The following is a 19,720-nucleotide window of genomic DNA, read 5'->3' on the forward strand; positions in this document are numbered from 1 at the left end:
CCTCCAACATGCAGCTGTACTGAGAAGAGTGACAAAATTAACGTCATTTCATTAACTAAATGATTTTTAACTCAAAATCCTTATGAACTCAAATAATTTTTAAATGGAATAAATGTACCCGTCTCTTCAAAATAATACTTTTCTGTGTCTTTCTCTGACATCCTATATGTCAAGCTTCAATGTCTGAAGTGCTCAGTTTACATATTATAACCACGCCTTTTACAGTAGAGTCACAATTCCAACAGGAACCTTGCATGTAACAACACTACCAGAATCAAATGTTTTGAAAATAATCATTCTTATCTATATTGTTCCTATGGAAAAAATTAGTCCTCACAATTGGAAGAGGGTACAGGAATTCTGTTAATAAATTACTGATTTTTTTTTTCTTGAAGGTGTTGGAAAATCAAATTAACACATAACAATAGTTAGTGAGATATGACTTCATTTTCTGTAACAAACACCAAGATCAAAACGAGACCCAAGGTAAATTTCCTTGAAAGGTTCCCAGCAGGAGTTTCCCTTTTTGTATGTGATTTCCTCTCACCCACAAAAACCATGCAAATATGCGCATGTGCCACTAACACTAAGCAGCACTTCCTTAATCACTCATTTCCAACAATTTATGGATGATCAGTGGCAAAAACGAGCAAAAATAATGAAAGAATGCAATGAAAGCTCACTGAGACCGAGCTGGACTTCCTACTCATTTCTGTGTCTCTTTAAGATGGAGGCCTGATACAAATTAGCCACTGGGGGGAAAAAGTCATCTGGTCATAAAATACAGTACAAGGTCACTTTTATGTAAGTTTGCCAAAAGGGACATAAACCAGGACAATTTCAAACTGTGACACAGGATAGAAACATATTAGAACGATGTCTGTTCCCCCTCTATTGTGCTGTCACGGTGCTCAGCTTTATAGGCCTTCCAAGTACCGCACCCAGCTCTTGGCTTCCACCTGGCCAGTCTAATTAATTAAGAAAGGAAGTCACCTCAGATTCTGTACTTCTTGCTTTTATTATCAAGCACTTCGTTTGAAGTTCTAGGAGTTAACCTCTTAATCCTACAGACCGTGTGCTATGTTCTGGACATCTGGGGGTGTCTGGATGGCTTAGGTAATTGGTCAGGATGTTGCCGTCACTTATGTTAAATGTTATACCATGACTTCAAACCAAAGATAGGCATTAATGTGAGGCACAATATAAAGTTGCTCCCAGAAACATCTTTGGTTCATGAAGTAATCTGTCATTGAAGGGTTTTTTTTTTTACTTTCATTAAGTTGCTGAATCTTTTCCTCATGACATTTTTTTCCTTATGACATTTTAATTCAAAGTAAGATGTTAAGATACAATATGAAACAAACACATTCCTAACACTCCCATTTAAACCCTAGCCAGAGGTTAGACCGGTTCATTACGCAATCGAAAAACACCTTCTGGCATCACCCCAAATAATCTAGAGGTCCCTCTGAGGCAGAGTGGGGAGAGAGACTCACACAGTGGACCTGAGTGTAACAGAACAGGAGCGCTGTCAGCCCCAAGACTCTCCTACTTTGGTGTATGACTAAGCAACCGAGATAAAAACTGTGGAGAAAACATGTCTACCACAAAACAAAAACAAAACCCACCAGACGCAACCTCTTCACCAGAGTTGAAACATAAGCTGTAAACTTGGGGTCAGCTTCAAACACACATGAATATATGTAATGCTTGCTACAATATATACGGGTGACAGCCTATAATATAAATAATCTAGATTAAATAAAAATTTAACTGCTAACAGAATTCCAAGATAAAAGGTACCTTCTTACAAAAAAAAAAAAAAAAGAAAGAAAGAAAAAGAAAAAACCTTGCTTTATCAAGACCACTTACATTCTCCTACCCTTGAGAACTGTAAAGAATGGGAATAGCTAGGAGATGGTCCCAATAAAAAAGAAACATACGCCATGGAAGGAGAGAGAAGAAAGGCGATTCAAGGCCCTTAAAAGGACATGGTCAACCCCCCAGGCCTAAAATGTCCTGTTTGAATTAACATAGTGGTTTAATTAAAAACTAAGTAGAGAATTCTGCTTAATTTGATTTTCAATTCAAGCTCTGCATCCGCCATGGCCAGTGGCCAATTTCCGCATCTCGGCACAATATGCAAGGGGCTGCTTTAAAATCGATTGCCCAGGGGAATCAATGGGAGTTTGGTGGGACCATATGCCATTTAGGGGCTCCACCAGATTTCAACACAGTAAAACAACACCAGGAAGTGGCCAAAGGAAAAGAAAAGAAATTTAACTTAACCATATTACAAGTTTGTCCTTACTCAAATTATTGTGCTGAAATCTACCAATTAGAAGTGTTTTCTAAGCTCTCCTCAATGTTGCCTTGGAAGTAGATATGTCAAATGTAACCAATGAGCAAAGGGTTTTAAAGGGATACACACAAATATATACATGCTTGCCAGCCAGCTGTGTCAAAAATGTCAGCGACCAACCCCCTTCCATCAGAGCAGCAGAGTTCCTGACTGTGATACAACCTATAGCTCTGTGGAAAGCGCTACAGATCTCACCAAACACTGTTCAGAACCTGTGCAAGTAAATACTAGATGATCTTATATAACAGAAAGGCATAATACTGCAAGGCTCAAACATATACCTAACACATTTAGACTTAAATATACAATGCTAATAATAACCCTTGCAAATTCCATGTAACTGAAAAAGGTGAATATTGTAAAATAACATGCCATGATTACCCTGATTTTAAAGCTCTCTAAACATTTCTAATAGGGTCTACATGCACCTTCTCTTTCTCTTTTTTTAAATTTTATTGAAGTATACTTGATTTACAATGTTGTGTTCATTTCTGCTGTACAGCAAAGTGACTCAGTTATACATACATATTCTTTTTCATATTCTTTTCCATCATGGTTTATCCCAGGATACTGAATATAGTTCCCTGTAGATACACCTTCTCCTTAGGCAGTTTTGATTCTGCTTCAGTACATGCCATTTCAAAATGGGAAAAATAATTTGGAATCTTAAAACCGCCTAAGATAATAATACATGAATAATTAAGAGCTGACTCTATTTAGCTGCTTTCTAATGATCTATCCATATAACACTGATGTTTCCTAGAATACTTATCAGTCAAATGCATGAAGCTCTAGGATAGTGACAATAATACCTAACATTTACTGAGCTAAATCCTGGGCTAAATGCTTTACATGAATAATCACCTCTCATTTAACCCTCCAAATGAAACAGTACGGTAACTATCATTACTATACCCATTTTACAGAAAGAAAACCTGAGGTTTAGATGATGTAACTAGCCCAGGCAGTCTGACACTAAAGACAAATTTTCTCACCTTAGTACCTGCAGTCTCTCTTCCATTGGCCCCTCCCTCAGCATACTAATAGGAGAATTATTCTACCTCTTCTCCTCCAAGCCACAACCCCATCTCCCTCCTTCCTTTAACAGCATTAAAGACAAAACACTTTAATTTGGTTTCTGCAACTCCCATTCATCCCCAAGCTACCAGATTCTAAGAAACGGTAACCATCCTGAGCTCTGCCTTCTCCCCCTCTTTTTAAATCCTTCACTGTGGGGACTTCCCTGGCGGTCCAGTGGTTAAGACTCTGCACTGCCAATGCAGGGGGCCCGGGTTCGATCCCTGGTCAGGGAACTATATCCCACATGCCGCAACTAAGACCCGGCAGAGCCAAATAAATAAATATATTTTTTAAAAATCCTTCGCCGTGTTTGGGAATTAACTGGATTGGTCACGTCGACTGCACCCTACAATCACACAACACATCAGTCCCCTCTGAGACCATGAAATGTAGCTGGTGACCTTGAGGAATTCTGAGGAGGCTGACATAGTCAGAGATGTGCTTAGAAAAGGCATTCTTCTAATCATGTATAAAGAGACTATAAGTAAACAGTTTAGAGGAAAGAACTGCTGTACAATTGTAGGTGCAAAATATTTTTACTTACCTTCTATACCCCTCAAGCTGATTCTCCCCTTTGACCTTAGTCTACAAGGGGGAACAGGAGAACAGTAAATCACTGGGTTCTTGTGTCTGTTGTTTTTAATTCTAGGAATGGTGCTAACTTTGCTCCAACAGATTCAGCCAAGTCCCTTTTCTAGTTGGTTAGTTCACAGGAAGGGAGGGAAATAATTTGGAGACAAAGGGGTGTGTCCATATTGCACACTGCTTTTTAAAATAATGTATCTAACTAGTAACTAGATTTTTATGAAAAGCATAAACTAGGTCGCACACCTTTAATACCAAACATGAAAATACATTTAACACTGAGCTTTACCAGTTGCTTTTGTACTTGATAAGATTACACAGGAGACAGAGCTAGGGAGAGGGGGGCACTGTGCATGTTTAAAGCAAACATCAACACGGCAATTTTAGTGACGTATGTTGAAACGCTCTGTTTAACAGAGCCAGGTGCATGACTGATTAAGTATGGTGACATCTCTACCAAACAGTGTCTCGCATTGTGTGGTGCATGTACTCCTTTCCCGAGTGACATATGTTGAAATTCTGACGCGTATTTATCTCTAAATATGCTTAAATAAAACAGGAGATGCAAAACTTCTTTTCAAAAATCCTCTGCCAACTCCCTGTTTTCTACAGCATAAAACCCAAACAATGTGGCACAGGACTCAGGCCTCCAGGATCTGATCCTGACAAGGGCTCTCTCACCATTCTCCATTCTCCAGCTAAGCATCAGCCAGCCACTCCCTCAATTCAGGCAGAATCCAGGCCTTTGCTCAAGCCTCAAATGCTCACCTGCAAGGCTCAACTCAAGTGCAGGCTAACCCCTCCCTGAAGCTTCCCCAATTCTCCAGGCAAATCAAGACCTCCCCTCACAGCCGCTCGATGTATAAAAGTTCATCCACCACATGCTACTTGTTTTCATCTCTGAGGTCATCCTCTCTTAATCCCTTGAAGGCAAGAACCCTGTCTTTTCACTTCTGTACCCAGCAAGCTCCTTTAACAGCACAGTAATTACCACTTAGTAAGTGCCTAGTAAAACTCTGTCAAATGTATGACTATCCATCAAAAGCCTCCAAAATTCCACAGAAATTGCTTTCTCAAGCATCTCTGATGACCTTGTTTCTTCTCCATGCTCTTCCTTTTCGACCCCACTCTGATGTCATGTTTTACATTCCACTCTCCTGAGCTCTGTCTGGGCTTCCAGGCCACACCCTCCTTGTTCTCCTACTATCTGACATCCCCACGCAAAGCCCTGCCTTGCCCCTTCCTCTGCCCGCGCGCTGTGGTCCTCTCCTCCTCCCTCCTCGTCGGTGCCTGGCCTGTCACCTACCTGGCTGGCTGTAACTGTGCTCTCCACAGTGCCGACCGGTGAAGAACGTGCACACTCCGGGGAGGTTAGAAGCAAGCCCTGGGTTTTAGTCCTGGTTTTGCAATGGTACATATGTGGTTCTTAGACAATTTAATAACATTATCTTTGGATCTCAGTTTCCTCCTTATAAAAGGAGGGTTTGAACTAAATCCCTTTCAGCAGCAAAACTTCCTATCATATTTCAAGAAATTATCAACAAAGAGATTTTTAAACTGAAACTATGCAAGTCTTTCCCATTACGTGGATGACTTAAATAATTTACATACGTCATTATAAAAAACAAACCTAATATATAAAAGCCAGTTTTCTCAATGTAGGTTTGACCGCCATACCGAACCATCCATTCTGATCTCAGTACATTCACTAAATATGAAACCAACCATCTGTCACAATATGAATATGAATAACCATACCTAAAAATTAGAAAGGTGCAATGTGTCTATAAACTGTAACACTAGAACTCATTTTGTCAAGTTTAAAAGTCACCCCAAAAGTACTAACTACTGAAATCTTCGCCTTATATTCCAAGCTTTTATAGCAAACAGCTCCACAAGCTATAAACGGAAATGCTGTTCCCTTCACTTTAAAACGCTCTATTCGGGCTTCCCTGATGGCGCAGTGGTTGAGAGTCCGCCTGCCGATGCAGGGGACACGGGTTCGTGCCCCGGTCCGGGAGGATCCCACATGCCGCGGAGCAGCTGGGCCCGCGAGCCATGGCCGCTGAGCCTGCGTGTCCGGAGCCTGTGCTCCGCAATGGGAGAGGCCACAACAGTGAGAGGCCCGCGTACCGCCAAAAAAAAAAAAACAAAAAAAAACGCTCTATTCAAGGACAGAGGGAGTTACTGCCATTGACAAGGTCTGGATTTGCAGATTGTCCTGTTCTGCCCACTTCTCACGCTCCCACATTCACCTAATATCAGTAAGTCAGGGGATCCTGGGAATAAGAACGGAATAATAGCTGTTGTATCAGGTTTATTCACTCTACAAAAGAACACTCCGCCAACTTTGCACATAGTATAAAATCATTCAAAGGTCAAAAGATGACTTCCTCCCTGTAGACATGTAAAATAATTCAATATGTAACATTGTTACCACTATTGTAAAAACATTATTAATATTAATAAGACATTATTAATTAAACTTCTTACATTCCAGTAAAATGGTTGTTTAAGCCCACCTTTTTCTAGTTCAACATGAATGATATTTATTTCTTCATTTAAGAAATTTAATTCTAAAACATGATTTACTTACCCTTTTCAGGCCAGCAAAACCTTCTGATTCCAGAAAGAAAAAGGCAAAGGGCATCAACACAAATAAACAAAGATTGGAAAAGAGAGAAGCAAGGTTCCACAAACCTGTGAGAAGGATAACAATACAAGAAAGATGAGTTTAGATACTGAGAATCTTGTCAAAGACAATTACTGTACTAAATTGTAATATCAGTCAAAGCTCTGTACTTTCTAATAGTAAAAATAAACATAAACTTGAATAGAGAGGCCTAACAAATTACCTAAACTTAGAAATCAGAAAAATAATTACATATTTCTATAAAATTTTTATAACTTTGTAACTTGTACCTATTGGGAAAGGCCAATACAGAAACTAATAATTTTTCCTCATGCTCTAAAATAAATTCACTAAACATATGACATATGCAGAAATCCAAAGACACAGCCTCTTCAGACATATTGGCACCTGAATATTTAAATTAGCGCCAGTAGCATTTATCGAGCACTTAATAAATGCCAGATACTCTACTAAACATTTTACATGAATAATCTTGTTTAATTTAAGGCTCATAAAAACCCAAAATGTAATAATTAGCATTTATTGAGCCCTTATGTGCCAAGCACTATTCTAAGTGATTTACAGATATTATACAAACTCATTTACTCTTCACAGCAATCCCCCAAAATGACAGAGGCTGCTTATATAAAACCTGCCACGGCTGCAGAGCCTGCAAGTAGCTGCATTAATTCCTGGGATTTTTAAAAACCACTACATCGTAGAAGTTTTAGTAAGCAACTCCAAGTGGTAAAGAAAATGTAAGAGGGGCAAGCAAGCTCACATCACCTTTTCCCTTTCTGGCACATTCTGCACTCATAAAATCACAATAAAAAGCAACTTAGATGATAATAAAACTAGATTTTTAAAAATACAGAACTTCAGGTATGTCACTGGGATAATATTTGGACCAACATCTCACTTTTTATAGGTAAAATACTCAACTTTAAAACTAACAGCTACAATCTTCATTAAAGTTTATAAAATCAAGAATCAAAGATAAAAATTATGCTAAATATAAATTCAATGTACTACATACAATTATGATCCAATGTTTCTGAAAACAGGCAACTCATGTTCTTTCGACACCCTTATTTACAAGGTACTGTTCCATGCACTGGAGATGTAGTAACAACAGAACACAAACCTCTGCCCTCACAGAGCTTCCTTTCCAGACACATGGAGACTACACACTGAGCTCTCAGGGAACCAAGGAAACTAGTTCTCAACTGCCTTGGTTACAAATTAACATATGTGTTTCATAACTACCCTAAATCCTTTTTGGAAAAGCATGGAATACAAACAAAAAGAATGAATGCAGCACTTATACAGGTTACCTAGAGAGATGTACTTCCTTTAGTAAATAAGGTGATGTAATTAAAAATCAATTTACAGTTTCTTATTCAAAAATCTAGGTATTTAAATTGAATGAATTTTACGATATATATTTATCTCGGCAGGAAATAAAATGTTTTACAAAATATTTTCAAAAACATGTTTCACATCTCCCAGATGTGAAATCTGTACTTTTAAAAATAAAAAATGGGGCCTCCCGGGTGGTGCAGTGGTTGAGAGTCTGCCTGCCGATGCAGGGGACACGGGTTCGTGCCCCGGTCTGGGAGGATCCCATATGCCGCAGAGCAGCTGGGCCTGTGAGCCATGGCCGCTGGGCCTGCGCATCCGGAGCCTGTGCTCCACAATGGGAGAGGCCACAGAGGTGAAAGGCCCGCGAAGGGAAGAAAGAAAGGGAAGGAAGGGAAGGGGGGGGAGGGGGAGGGGGGAGGGGGGAGGGGGGAGGGAGGGAGGGGAGGGAGAGGGGGAGGGAGAGGGGGAGGGAGAGGGGGAGGGAGAGGGGAGGGAGGGGGAGGGGAGGGGGAGGGAGGGGGAGGGGAGGGGGAGGGGAGGGGGAGGGAGGGGGAGGGGGAGGGAGGGGGAGGGGAGAAAGAGAGGGGGGAGGGGGAGGGGGGAGGGAGGGGGAGGGGGGAGGGAAGGAAGGAAGGAAGGAAGGAAGGAAGGAAGGAAGTTGGGCTTCCCTGGTGGCCCAATGCAGGGGACACGGGTTTGTGCCCCGGTCTGGGAGGATCCCACATGCCGTGGAGCGGCTAGGCCCGTGAGCCATGGCCGTTGAGCCTGCACGTCCGGAGCCTGTGCTCCGCAACGGGAGAGGCCACAACAGTGAGAGGCCTGCGTACCGCAAAAAAAAATAAAAAATAAAAATAAAAAATGTTCTAAAATACTTTTCCACTTTTCAGTCTCTTAAGAAAAAGATGCTAAACATCTTAACCCTTTTCTTCATTCAAAGGGGTTATAATTACAGCCAATTGTTGTATCGTGTTAATAACCAGGAAGAACACACCGGATGGTGGCCAAATGCACACACGGGACTTTCACACAGACCTGGGTTCGAGCCCCGTCTGCACTTCCATGTGACAACACTTCTAAGCCCCAGGTTCTTCATCTATACAATGAGGCTGAGGATCATGTCTGTAGGTGGTGCTGAGAATTCAGTGAAATAATACATGAACAACCATCATCACACCTGTCACAAAATAAGCACTTAATGACTTTTTGCTTTTAATAACAGTAACATCTCCAGAGGCTACCAACACACAGTACTAATTAGCCCCTGTACCAAAGTACCATACTTTCTGAGAACCCATGTTCACTTTGCAGAAAATCACGACATATATAAATAGTAAAAATATTAGTTTCTAAAAAATTTGTTGAGTTATTTACAATTGACATAAACTACACACAAATTGTACAATTTCATAAAATGTGGCAGTTATGTCACCATAAGCAAGATAATATATCCATCACCCCCAAGTTTCCTAACACCATTTTATAACCAGTGTCTCCTGCCACTCCCTATCCCACCCATTCTCCATCAGCCAGATTCTACACTTTATAAAAGACTGTATTTTCTAAAATTTTCTATAAATGGTAAGTGTAGTATGTACTCCTGTTTTTGTCTGGCTTCTGTCACCTAGCACAATTCTTCTGAGATTTTTCAACACTGTGGCAGTATCAGTAGTCTATCCCTTTGTATCAGATTGAATCCAGTTACTACACTGCATCCATCCATAGGCAAACTGCTATCTGAGTTGTGGCTCTCACAACTAAAGCTGTTATAAACACTCACATGAGTCTTCATATGGACACAGGCTTTCATGTCTTTGGGGTAAATATGTGGGCATGCAATGTCTGGGTCATATAGTAGGTGTACATTTAACATTTTAAGAAACTGCCAAAATGTTTTCCAAAGTGGGTGTATAATTTCACATTCCTACCAGCAGGATTCAAATCTCATCCACATGTTGACAAGAGTGGTATGGGCAGTCTTTTCCGTTTCAGCCATTCTAATAGGTGCACAGTGGTATCTCATTACTGCTTTAATTTGCATTTCCCCAATGAATAATGACGTGAACATCTTCTCATGAACTTATCTGCCATCCATTTACACATTCTTTGCTAAAATGTCTCTTTAAATCTGTTGCCCATTGTTTCATTGGGTTGTCTGTTTACTTACTGAGTATACTTTATATACTCTGAATACAAGTGTTTTATCAGGCATATGATTTACAGATATTTTCTCCTACTTTGTGAATTGTTTTTTCATCCTCTTAACAGTATCTTTCAAAGAACAAAATTTCTTAATGTTGACGAAGTCCAATTTATCAATGTTTTCTTTACAGCTCACGCTTTAGCTATCTTACCCAAGAAATTATGGTCTAGTCCAGTGTCAAAGACTTTCTCCTATATTACCTTTTTACAAGTGTTACAGTTTTAGGATTTACATTTAGATCTACGATTCTTTCAAATTACTTTCTGTATATGGAGCCAGATATGGATTTAAGTTCATTTTTTACCTACGATTATCCAATTGCTCCAGTACCATTTGTTGAAAATAGCCTTTTCCTCCAAATAGCCTTTGCATCTTTGTTAAAAATAAATTTACAATACGTTTGGATATATTCCTGGACTCTCTATTGAGTTGCTCTATCTTCCTGCTAATGCATACAGCACAGTATCAATTACTATGGCCTTAAAATAATCTTTGAGTTGGGTAGTCAGTCCTCCAATTTTGTTCTCTTTCTAAGTTGTTTTGGCTAATATAAGTCAGTTGAATTCCTATCTGAAATCTTAGATCAGCTTTTCAATTTCTACAAAAAAAATCATCCTGGTATTTTGACTAAGATTGTGTTGAATCTATAGATCAATTTGGGGAGAACTAACATCTTTACAGTACTGTCTTCTAATCTATGAACACAGCACTTCTCTCCATTTATTACAGTATGCTTTAATTTTCCTCAGCAGTGTTTCCTAGTTTACAGTATACAGGTCTCGCACATCCCTAAGTATTTCATATTTTTGATTCTACTGTATATAAACGGCACTGGTTTTTAAATCAATTTCCAGTTATCCATTGCTAGCATACAGAAATGCAATGGAGTTTTATATATTGATCTTGTATCTTTGCAACCTTAAAAAATTCGCTTATTAGTTCTAATAGCTTTCCTATAATAGATTCCATCAGAATTTCTATATAGCCATATAATCTGTTAACAGAGACAGTTTTACTTTTTCCTTTCCAATCTCAATGTCCTTTATTCTTTAAAAATCACCAGAACCATGTTGAATAGAAGTGATAAGAGGGGATCTCAGGAAAAAAAGCATTCAGCCTTTCACTATTAAGTATGATGTTACCTGTAGGGTTTTCATAGATGCTCTTTATTAAGATGAGGGAACTCCCTTTCATGCCTAATTTGCTGAGAGATTTTATCAGGAATGGACATTGAATTTTGTCCTATGCTTTTTCGGTGTATATTATGATGACCATATGAATTTTCTTTTTTAGTATGTGCATATGGTAAATTAAATTCATTGATTTTGTCAAAAGTCATGATGTATTACCCTTTTTATTGATTGTTATATTTGATTTGCTAAAATTTTGTTTAAAATTTATGCATCTATATTCATGAGGGATATTCTTCTCTAGTTTTCATGTATGTCTGTCTGGTTTTGGTATCAGGGTAATGCTGGCCTCAGAGTTAGGAAGTATTCCCTCATTTTCAATTTTCTTAAAAAGTTTGTGTAGAATTGGCATTATTTCTTCCTTAAATATTTGGGAGGACTGAAAATGAATTCTTCTTAGCCTAGAGTTTTGTGAGAATGTTTGCAACACTTCCACAATGTCTGAGAGGGTTTCAGTAGTTTTTGCCTTTCAAGGAATTTTTCCATTTCTCTACGTTCTTGAATTTATTGGCATGAAGGTGTTCATAATATGCACTAATTATGCTTTTACTAGCTGTAGAATCTATAGTGATATCACATCTCTCATTCCTGATATTGATAACTGGTATCTTTTTTTTTCTGATCAATCTGGCTAAAGCCTTATCAATATTATTGATCCTCTCATTGATTTTCTCTACATTTTCTGGTTTTTTTGTTCCTTTCTCCTCCCATCTTTTTTATTTCCCATCCTCTTACTTTGGGATTCATTTGCTCTCCTTTTTCTAGTTTCTCATGGTGGAAGCTGTAGGAGTTAATTTAAGACCTTTTTTTCTTTTCTAAAACAGGTATCTTTGTGCTATAAATTTTGGAATGTTTCATTTTCATTGAGTTCAAAGTACTTTCACATTTCCCTTTTGCTTTCTTCTCTGACCTAAGAGTTACTGTGAAGTATGTTATTTAGATACCAAATACTTGAGGGATCTTCTAGAGATGCTGCTGTCATGATTCCCCATTTAACTTCACTGCTGTTAGAGAGCATATATGACTTAAAATACTGAGACTTGTTTCATGGCACAGAATATGGTTTTCTTGGTAAATGTTCCCAGAGTACTTGAAAAGAATGTGTCTTTCACTATTGTTGGGCTGAGTGTTCCATAAATACAAATTAGGCCAAGTTAGTTAAGTGTTAAAAATCCTTAATTTTTTCCTGGCTACTTGTTCTATCACTTATTGAAAAGGGGATAGTGATGTGTCTGAATTGTGATTTTGATTATTAATCCTTTCATTTCTGTAAGTTTTTGCTTCATGTATTTAATAGGTATTTAATAAATAGGTATTTTTTAAGTAGATAGGTAGATAATAGGGAACATTTATTCCTATATTCTTTTGATGAATGAACCCCTTCATCATTATGAAATTACCTTCTTTATGCCTGATAACATTCCTTACCCTTTTCTGATAATAACATACCTATACCATCTTCCTTTTCATTAGAATTAGTATAGTAAATCTTTTTGCTATTGCTGTTAACCTATGTGTGTGTTTACATTTAAAGTGAGTTTCTTATAGGGAGCATGTACTTGGCTTTCTTCTTTATTCAATCTGATAATCTCTGCCTTTAAATTGGAATGTTTAGACCACTGATGTTTATTGATATGATCAGGCTTCAGTATATCAATTTGCTCTTTGTCTTCTACTTGCCCCACTGTTCTGTCTTCTCTTTGCCTTCTTTTTCGGTGACCTTTGGATTAACTATTGTTATGACTCCATTCTATTTCTTTTGTTTGCTTACTGACTCTATCTCCTCTTTCAGCTACTCTAGGGTTGTTTGGGGTTTATCATATACACCTTTAACTCATCATAATCTGCCTTCAAGAGGTACTACAAGGGCTTCCCTGGTGGCGCAGTGGTTGAGAGTCCGCCTGCTGATGCAGGGGACAGAGGTTCATGCCCCGGTCCGGGAAGATCCCACATGCCGCGGAGCAGCTGAGCCCGTGAGCCATGGCCGCTGAGCCTGCGCGTCCGGAGCCTGTGCTCCGCAACAGGAGAGGCCACAACAGTGAGAGGCCCGTGTACCACAAAAAAAAAAAAAGAGGTACTACAATACTTCACGTACAGCCTAAGAACCTTACAACAGTATATTGCCATTTCTTTCCTCCTGCCCTTGCATTATTGTTGTCATGCGCTTTTACTTGCACGTTATAAAACTCACAATTTACTGTTGCTATTTTTTATTTAAAGAGCCAATTCTCTTTTAATAAGATTTATATGATATAGAAATACTCTTTTATATTTATCCTCAAATTCCCCACTTCTAGTGATCTTCATTCTGTTTTACAGATCCAGATTTCTATCTTCTACCAATTTGCCTCTGCCTAAAGGATGTCCCTTATTTTTGGTAGTATAGGTCTGTGGTGATGAACTTTCACCTTTCGTATATCTGACACTGTCTTTATTTTGACTTTGTTTTGGAAAAATATTTTCACTGGCTATAGAACTAGGTTGATGGGGCTTTCTTTTTTTGGTACTTTAAAGATTTTGCTACCCTGCCATCTGGGTTGCATTTTTTTCCCACAAGAAATATGCTGGAATTCGCATCATTGCTCCTCTGTACTTTATGTCTTTTTCTCTGAATGCTTTTAAGATTTCTCCGTATCACTGGTTTTGACCAATCTGATGATGTATCTTGGCAGGTCTCCTGTAACTAGGGCTAGTTGAGCCTCTTGGATAAGAGGGTTTACAGTTTTCATCTAATCTTGAAATCTTTCTGCCATCCGTTTTTCAAATATTTTTCTTAACCCTCTGTCTTTTAGGAACATCAATTATATCACTGATGCCCTGGTCAGTTTTTCAGTCATTTTTTTGTTTCTTTTTTAGACTGTTTTCTGTTGCTATGTCTCAGAGTTCACTAATCTCTTCTGCAAAAATATCTAATTTGCTTTTATCCCATCCAATATATTTTCATGTCAGATATTACAGGTTTCATCTCTAGAAGTTTATTTGGTTCTTTTTTTACATCTTTTATGTCTCAATATGTTCAGTTATGTTCAGTCTTTCCTCCAGCTTCTGGAACATATGAAATACTTACAAGAAATGTTTCAATGCTCTTGTCTACTAATTCTGAATCTGCGTCAACTCTAAGTTTTGACTGATTTTTCTCTTCATTATGGGTTGTATTTTCCTGCTTTGTACTCAGCTGAAGTCTCATGGTAGGCAGAGTGAACCCCCAAGGGTATCCATGCCTTAATCCCTGGAATTGTTATACAGTATATTAGTGAATATGTTACAAGGTATATTAGTTTTCTGGGGCTTCTGTAACAAAGTACCACAAACTGGATGCCTTCAAACAACAGAACTTTATTCTCTCACAGTTGTGGAGGCTAGAAGTCCAAAATCAAGGTGCCAGCAGGACCATACTCCTTCTGGAGGTTCTAAGGAAGAATCCTTCCTTAGAGGTGGCTGCCTGTAACATTTGGCATTCCTGGGCTTGTCGATTCATCACTCCAATCTCTGCCTTTGTCTTCACATTCCTCCCCTGTGTATGTCTCTGTTTTATCTTCTTATAAGGATACTAGTTATCGGACTAGGGCCCACCCTAATCCATTATGACCTTATTTTACTAATTATATCAGCAAAGATATTATTTCCAAATAAGGTTACGTTCTGAGGTTCTAAATGGACACGAATTTGGAGAAAACACTTTTCAACCCAATATACATGGCAAAAAAGGATGTTGCAGATATAATTAAGGCTATGGACCTTAATAAAGAGAGAGGGGGAAACGATCTTGGATTAGCCAGGTGGGTACAACCTAACCAAAGGAGCCCTTAAAAGCAGAGAATTTTCTCTAAGAGGAGTCAGAGATGCAGCAGAAGGGTAAGACGGAGGAACTTGACACAACTTTGCTGGAGGGGGCATCACATGGAAAACCTGAGAAAAGAGGCAGACAGCCTATAGGGCAAAGATTGGCACCTGACTAACAGCTAGCACGGAAATGGGGGCCTCAGTCTTACAACCACAAAGAACCAAATTGAGCCAACAACCTGAATGAACTTTGAAGCAAATTCTTCCCCAGAGCCTCCAATAAAGAAAACAAATCTGTGAAAACCTTAATTTCAGGCCATGAGACCCTAAGCTGAGGGTCTTTTTGTTTGTTTGCCAAAAAGAGAACATCAGTTTCATAAGATTTTACTAAGGGAAATGTTTAAACTGAGAATATGACAGCCCATTAATTCTACCCATCTGTGTAAAACAAAATGCTTAGTTGAGCTTCTGACCAGTTTGTAAGACACTTAAACAGAACTAACACTTCTACATTTGTTTATATTTTTGTGTACATGTACACCCAAGCCTTACGATACCAAAACATCTTTCAAATACAGAAAGGTTTTAACAAATCCAACTTCAATAAAATATTGAATGTATTCTGTGTACTTAGTGCACAACAAGGGATTCACACTGTGAAGATGCGGCAGCAGATGTCTAAGTGGGGGGCACTTTATGTCTGACCAGCCTGGGTTTGCAACTATCAGTTATACGTGACCTGGAAAAGGGACTTCAACTCTGTCATCCTGTTTCCTCATGTATAAAATGGGCTATAACGTAACTCATAGATCACGTGTGAACAGAAGAGAAATAACATACCAAAATGTTAAATTAATGTCAGTGCCTCTCCCCGCCCTGTCTCAACATAATGCAAATGGTCCAAAACCCTGTAAAATTCCAATGCACATCAGCAATCAGACCAGATAGACAAAAAAGTGATATGAGTTACAGCTAAAATTAGGTCTCAGCCCTTTCCTTAAAGAATGATTCTCATTAATTACACCAAAAAAAAGTACATAACAACAATCTGTATACTTATATGACATGAAAAATATATGAGAACAACAATGACAAAAAATAGGCACAGAAAATAGATTGCAAAGAAATAAACCAAATTATTAACAGTGTAATGTAGTGGAATTATGGATGATTTTTTTCTTCCCACTGGCCTACATATTCTAAGTTTTCTATAAGGAGCACATAAAGACACAAATTTAAACTCCTCTGTGAAACTCAAAATCCTTCACCTCACTATGTCATATAACTTCCCCACAAAATGCCTAAGAAAAGGCAGAGAACGGCAAAGCTTAATTGAGGTGGAGATGCTAGCTGGGCCCCTCATCAGCCACAGATCTCAGCCTATTTATTTTCTAGCATCACTAAGCACAATTCATATTCTAGCCTCTGCAAAATCACAAATTATCACGTGGCAGGGGCTTCAAAGATTGCTCTCAAATATTTGCAACCATTAATATAAACGCTTGAATGCTTCATTATAATTTTATAATTGGAGGAAAAAAATTTACTTAGGTTTTGTAATTTGAAACAATCAATTATCATCCATGGTAAAAAACAGACTTTATTATTGTTATCGAGCTCTAAATATACATACTTCCAGAATTTACCTTTCTAATCATATGTGTCCCTTTCATGTAGTGAAAAATACAAATTCAAATTCTTCTCTGGAAATCAAAAGTTAAAAAACAGAAGTCTGCCTTATAGGCAAAAGATCACATATCAGTAAACGTATCTATTCTGACTAACCAACCTACTTAAAGTGAAGATAGTTATGAAAATTTATATAAAGGAATCTTTATCAACAGATATTATCAAGCAGCAATCTGCTTAACAAGTGAAGAAAATGATCAGGATGATCACAAAGATTCTGAATAACAACTCATTTAAGTTTGCAATGAAATTAGATACCTTCTTTTATATACTGAACTTTATATATAATACATACAATTAAAAATTTTTTTTGATTTTCCCCACTTTCCTTTTTCCAGGAGATTCAACATTACTGCTGATGGTCTTATCAACCACAATTGCAAAAAGAGATATAACCTCCACCATATTTACTTTTGCAAGAAAAATTCACTTAACACAAAGAATTTAAGAATTAACATACTACATAACAATATAATCATCTATGTAAATAACCAGCTTTTTTTCAGTCTAAATAATTCAATGCAAAAAATTAAGTTTTATTAGCCAGAATATGTGTGAAAGCTTCAGACTCAGCTTATGCTCATTTAATTATCAAATTTGCAACGTATAAGAAAGTTAAAGTTACTATGAGAAGAACATTTAATATATAGAAAAATAATAAAGCTACTGTACACTCCTAAGTTGCCATCTTATTCTTGGAAACTGTGTAAAACTTAGTAAGTTTCCAGCATTTTGCAAACATACATCAGACATACACACATAAATATCCCTTAAGAATATTCTACAATTTTGATAAAACATTCCAAAATTAAAAATTAGAGCTAATACACATAAATACATACTACCACCACTTTTATTGTATTATATATTATTATATATTAATTTGTAAAATAAAAAGAAATGTTAGCTAAATTTCTCTACTTCAGAAAGCTAAAATTATGTGCTCTCCAACATGGTAGTAGAACCCTAAAAATTCAGAAACCTTGTAGTTTATCTAAATCAGTTTCAACGACAATCTTTTTGAAAGATATTCAATGTCTATCCCCAAAAGAGGTATGTAAACTTAAAAGTTATTTAATATTCCCAGAATAATTAGTCTAAAACCCAAGCAAACCAAACTGAATTGCCAGATCACCAATGGATGCATTACCTTCTAGCTCCATCTGCTGGAGTCACAAAATATTTCAATACAATATACAACACTATGAAGCAAATAATCTATCACTTTTTAACCACACAAAAAACTTCATGAACTTAAATAAGAAAATTAATCCGAGTTCAGCTATATTCAATAATTTCCAATATAACAAAACTAAGTTAAAACCAATATTTCACTGGAATTAAGAATCTAATCCAATTGTCAAAAAGTGACACATAATTTTAAAAATGCTATGAAGAAAGCATAAGCTTTAAAGGAAAGACTGCAAGTTTGCTTTTGAATAGTGAGTATTGTGAGAACTTCAGAATTAAAATAGCTTTTGGTTATGCAAGCTTTTCCCTTAGAAGGGAAAAAAAGAACGATTATAGCAATAAGCTATTAAACTTTTTAAGTTTTTTCTTATAACAAAAAAGCAATACACATCTACTATAGAAATATTATACAAGGCAAGCACCAAAACAAACTTCGTTTATAAATATAAATTTTTTATATCATATAATCCCACCACCCAGAGAAAAACATTTTTTTCGACATCTTTCTATATCAACAAATACTCATCTACATCATCATCATCTATAATGGTCAAAAAAGCATTCCACTGTTTGGATCTACCAAAATTTAATTAAGCAAATTTCCTACGTAGACTGCTTTTTATTTTTACTATTATAAACAATAAATATGCAGTAACTATAGTGATGTACATTATAACGAATCACTGAACTACTGAGACCAATTAACTAGAAATTGTTAGTAACATTTAATTAACAATGGTACCTTAAAATATCTTAAGAACTGACTTTTGATTTAATATTTATACATAAGTAAACATAATACTTATTTTTCATTTTTTTAAGTTTAATTGCTTATAATCTAAAAGTTTGAACTTTCTGACCTTCTGCGGGACTTGAAAATGTATAAAACAAAGATGAATTTTGTACTGTTCCTTCATCATGTCCAAAACAGCATATTGGCTATTCATGTTGACAAATCAAAATAAAGCACACATACCTTGCAAAGTCAAGTCAGATTCACTGCGGTTATCTCTTAACAGGCTGAATCTTAAAACGGGCAATCATGTTCTAAATGTGTGTCTCTGGTCACAAGTGAGTATGGATAGCTTAGCAAAAACTGGGCCCCACTGAGAGAAAATACCTCAAAAACTGAAGAATTATTTCCTTATTTTATTTAAGGCTACAACTTAATTACACCCGAAGATGTATCGATGTTTCATTTTTATATTAATTTTAAACTCACATACATAAAATTACCATTTTAAAATGAATAATTCAGTGGCATTAGTGCATTCGCAATGTTGTGCAACCACTACCTTTATCTAGTTCCAAAACATTCTCATCACTCAAAAAGGAAAACCCATTAAGCAGGTGAATCATGATTTTTTAATTTATGGAACTAAAGAGTTTCATATTTTTCTACTAATTTTTTTTTTTTTTTTTTTTTTTTTTTTTTGCGGTAGGCGGGCCTCTCACTGTTGTGGCCTCTCCCCTTGCAGAGCACAGGCTCCGGACGCGCAGGCTCAGCGGCCATGGCTCACGGGCCCAGCCGCTCTGCGGCATGTGGGATCTTCCCAGACCGGGGCACGAACCCGTGTCCCCTGCATCGGCAGGCGGACTCTCAACCACTGCGCCACCAGGGAAGCCCTCTACTAATTTTTTTAACA

General features: G+C 37.4%; 1 protein-coding gene across 5 annotated transcripts in view; it reads right to left on the reverse strand.

The window, feature by feature from the left end:
- LMBR1 (limb development membrane protein 1) overlaps positions 1-19,720 on the reverse strand; it is a 165,871-nt gene that overhangs the window by 107,204 nt on the left and 38,947 nt on the right. For all 5 annotated transcript variants that reach the window (XM_082633090.1, XM_082633088.1, XM_082633087.1 and 2 more), the window contains exon 5: positions 6,624-6,727. In XM_082633090.1, coding sequence (XP_082489216.1) covers positions 6,624-6,727 — 104 coding nt within the window. The remainder of the gene's footprint in view (positions 1-6,623; positions 6,728-19,720) is intronic.

Source organism: Mesoplodon mirus, assembly GCF_964341445.2.
Source record: "Mesoplodon mirus genome assembly, chromosome: 9".
Taxonomy (NCBI): Eukaryota; Metazoa; Chordata; class Mammalia; order Artiodactyla; family Ziphiidae; genus Mesoplodon; species Mesoplodon mirus.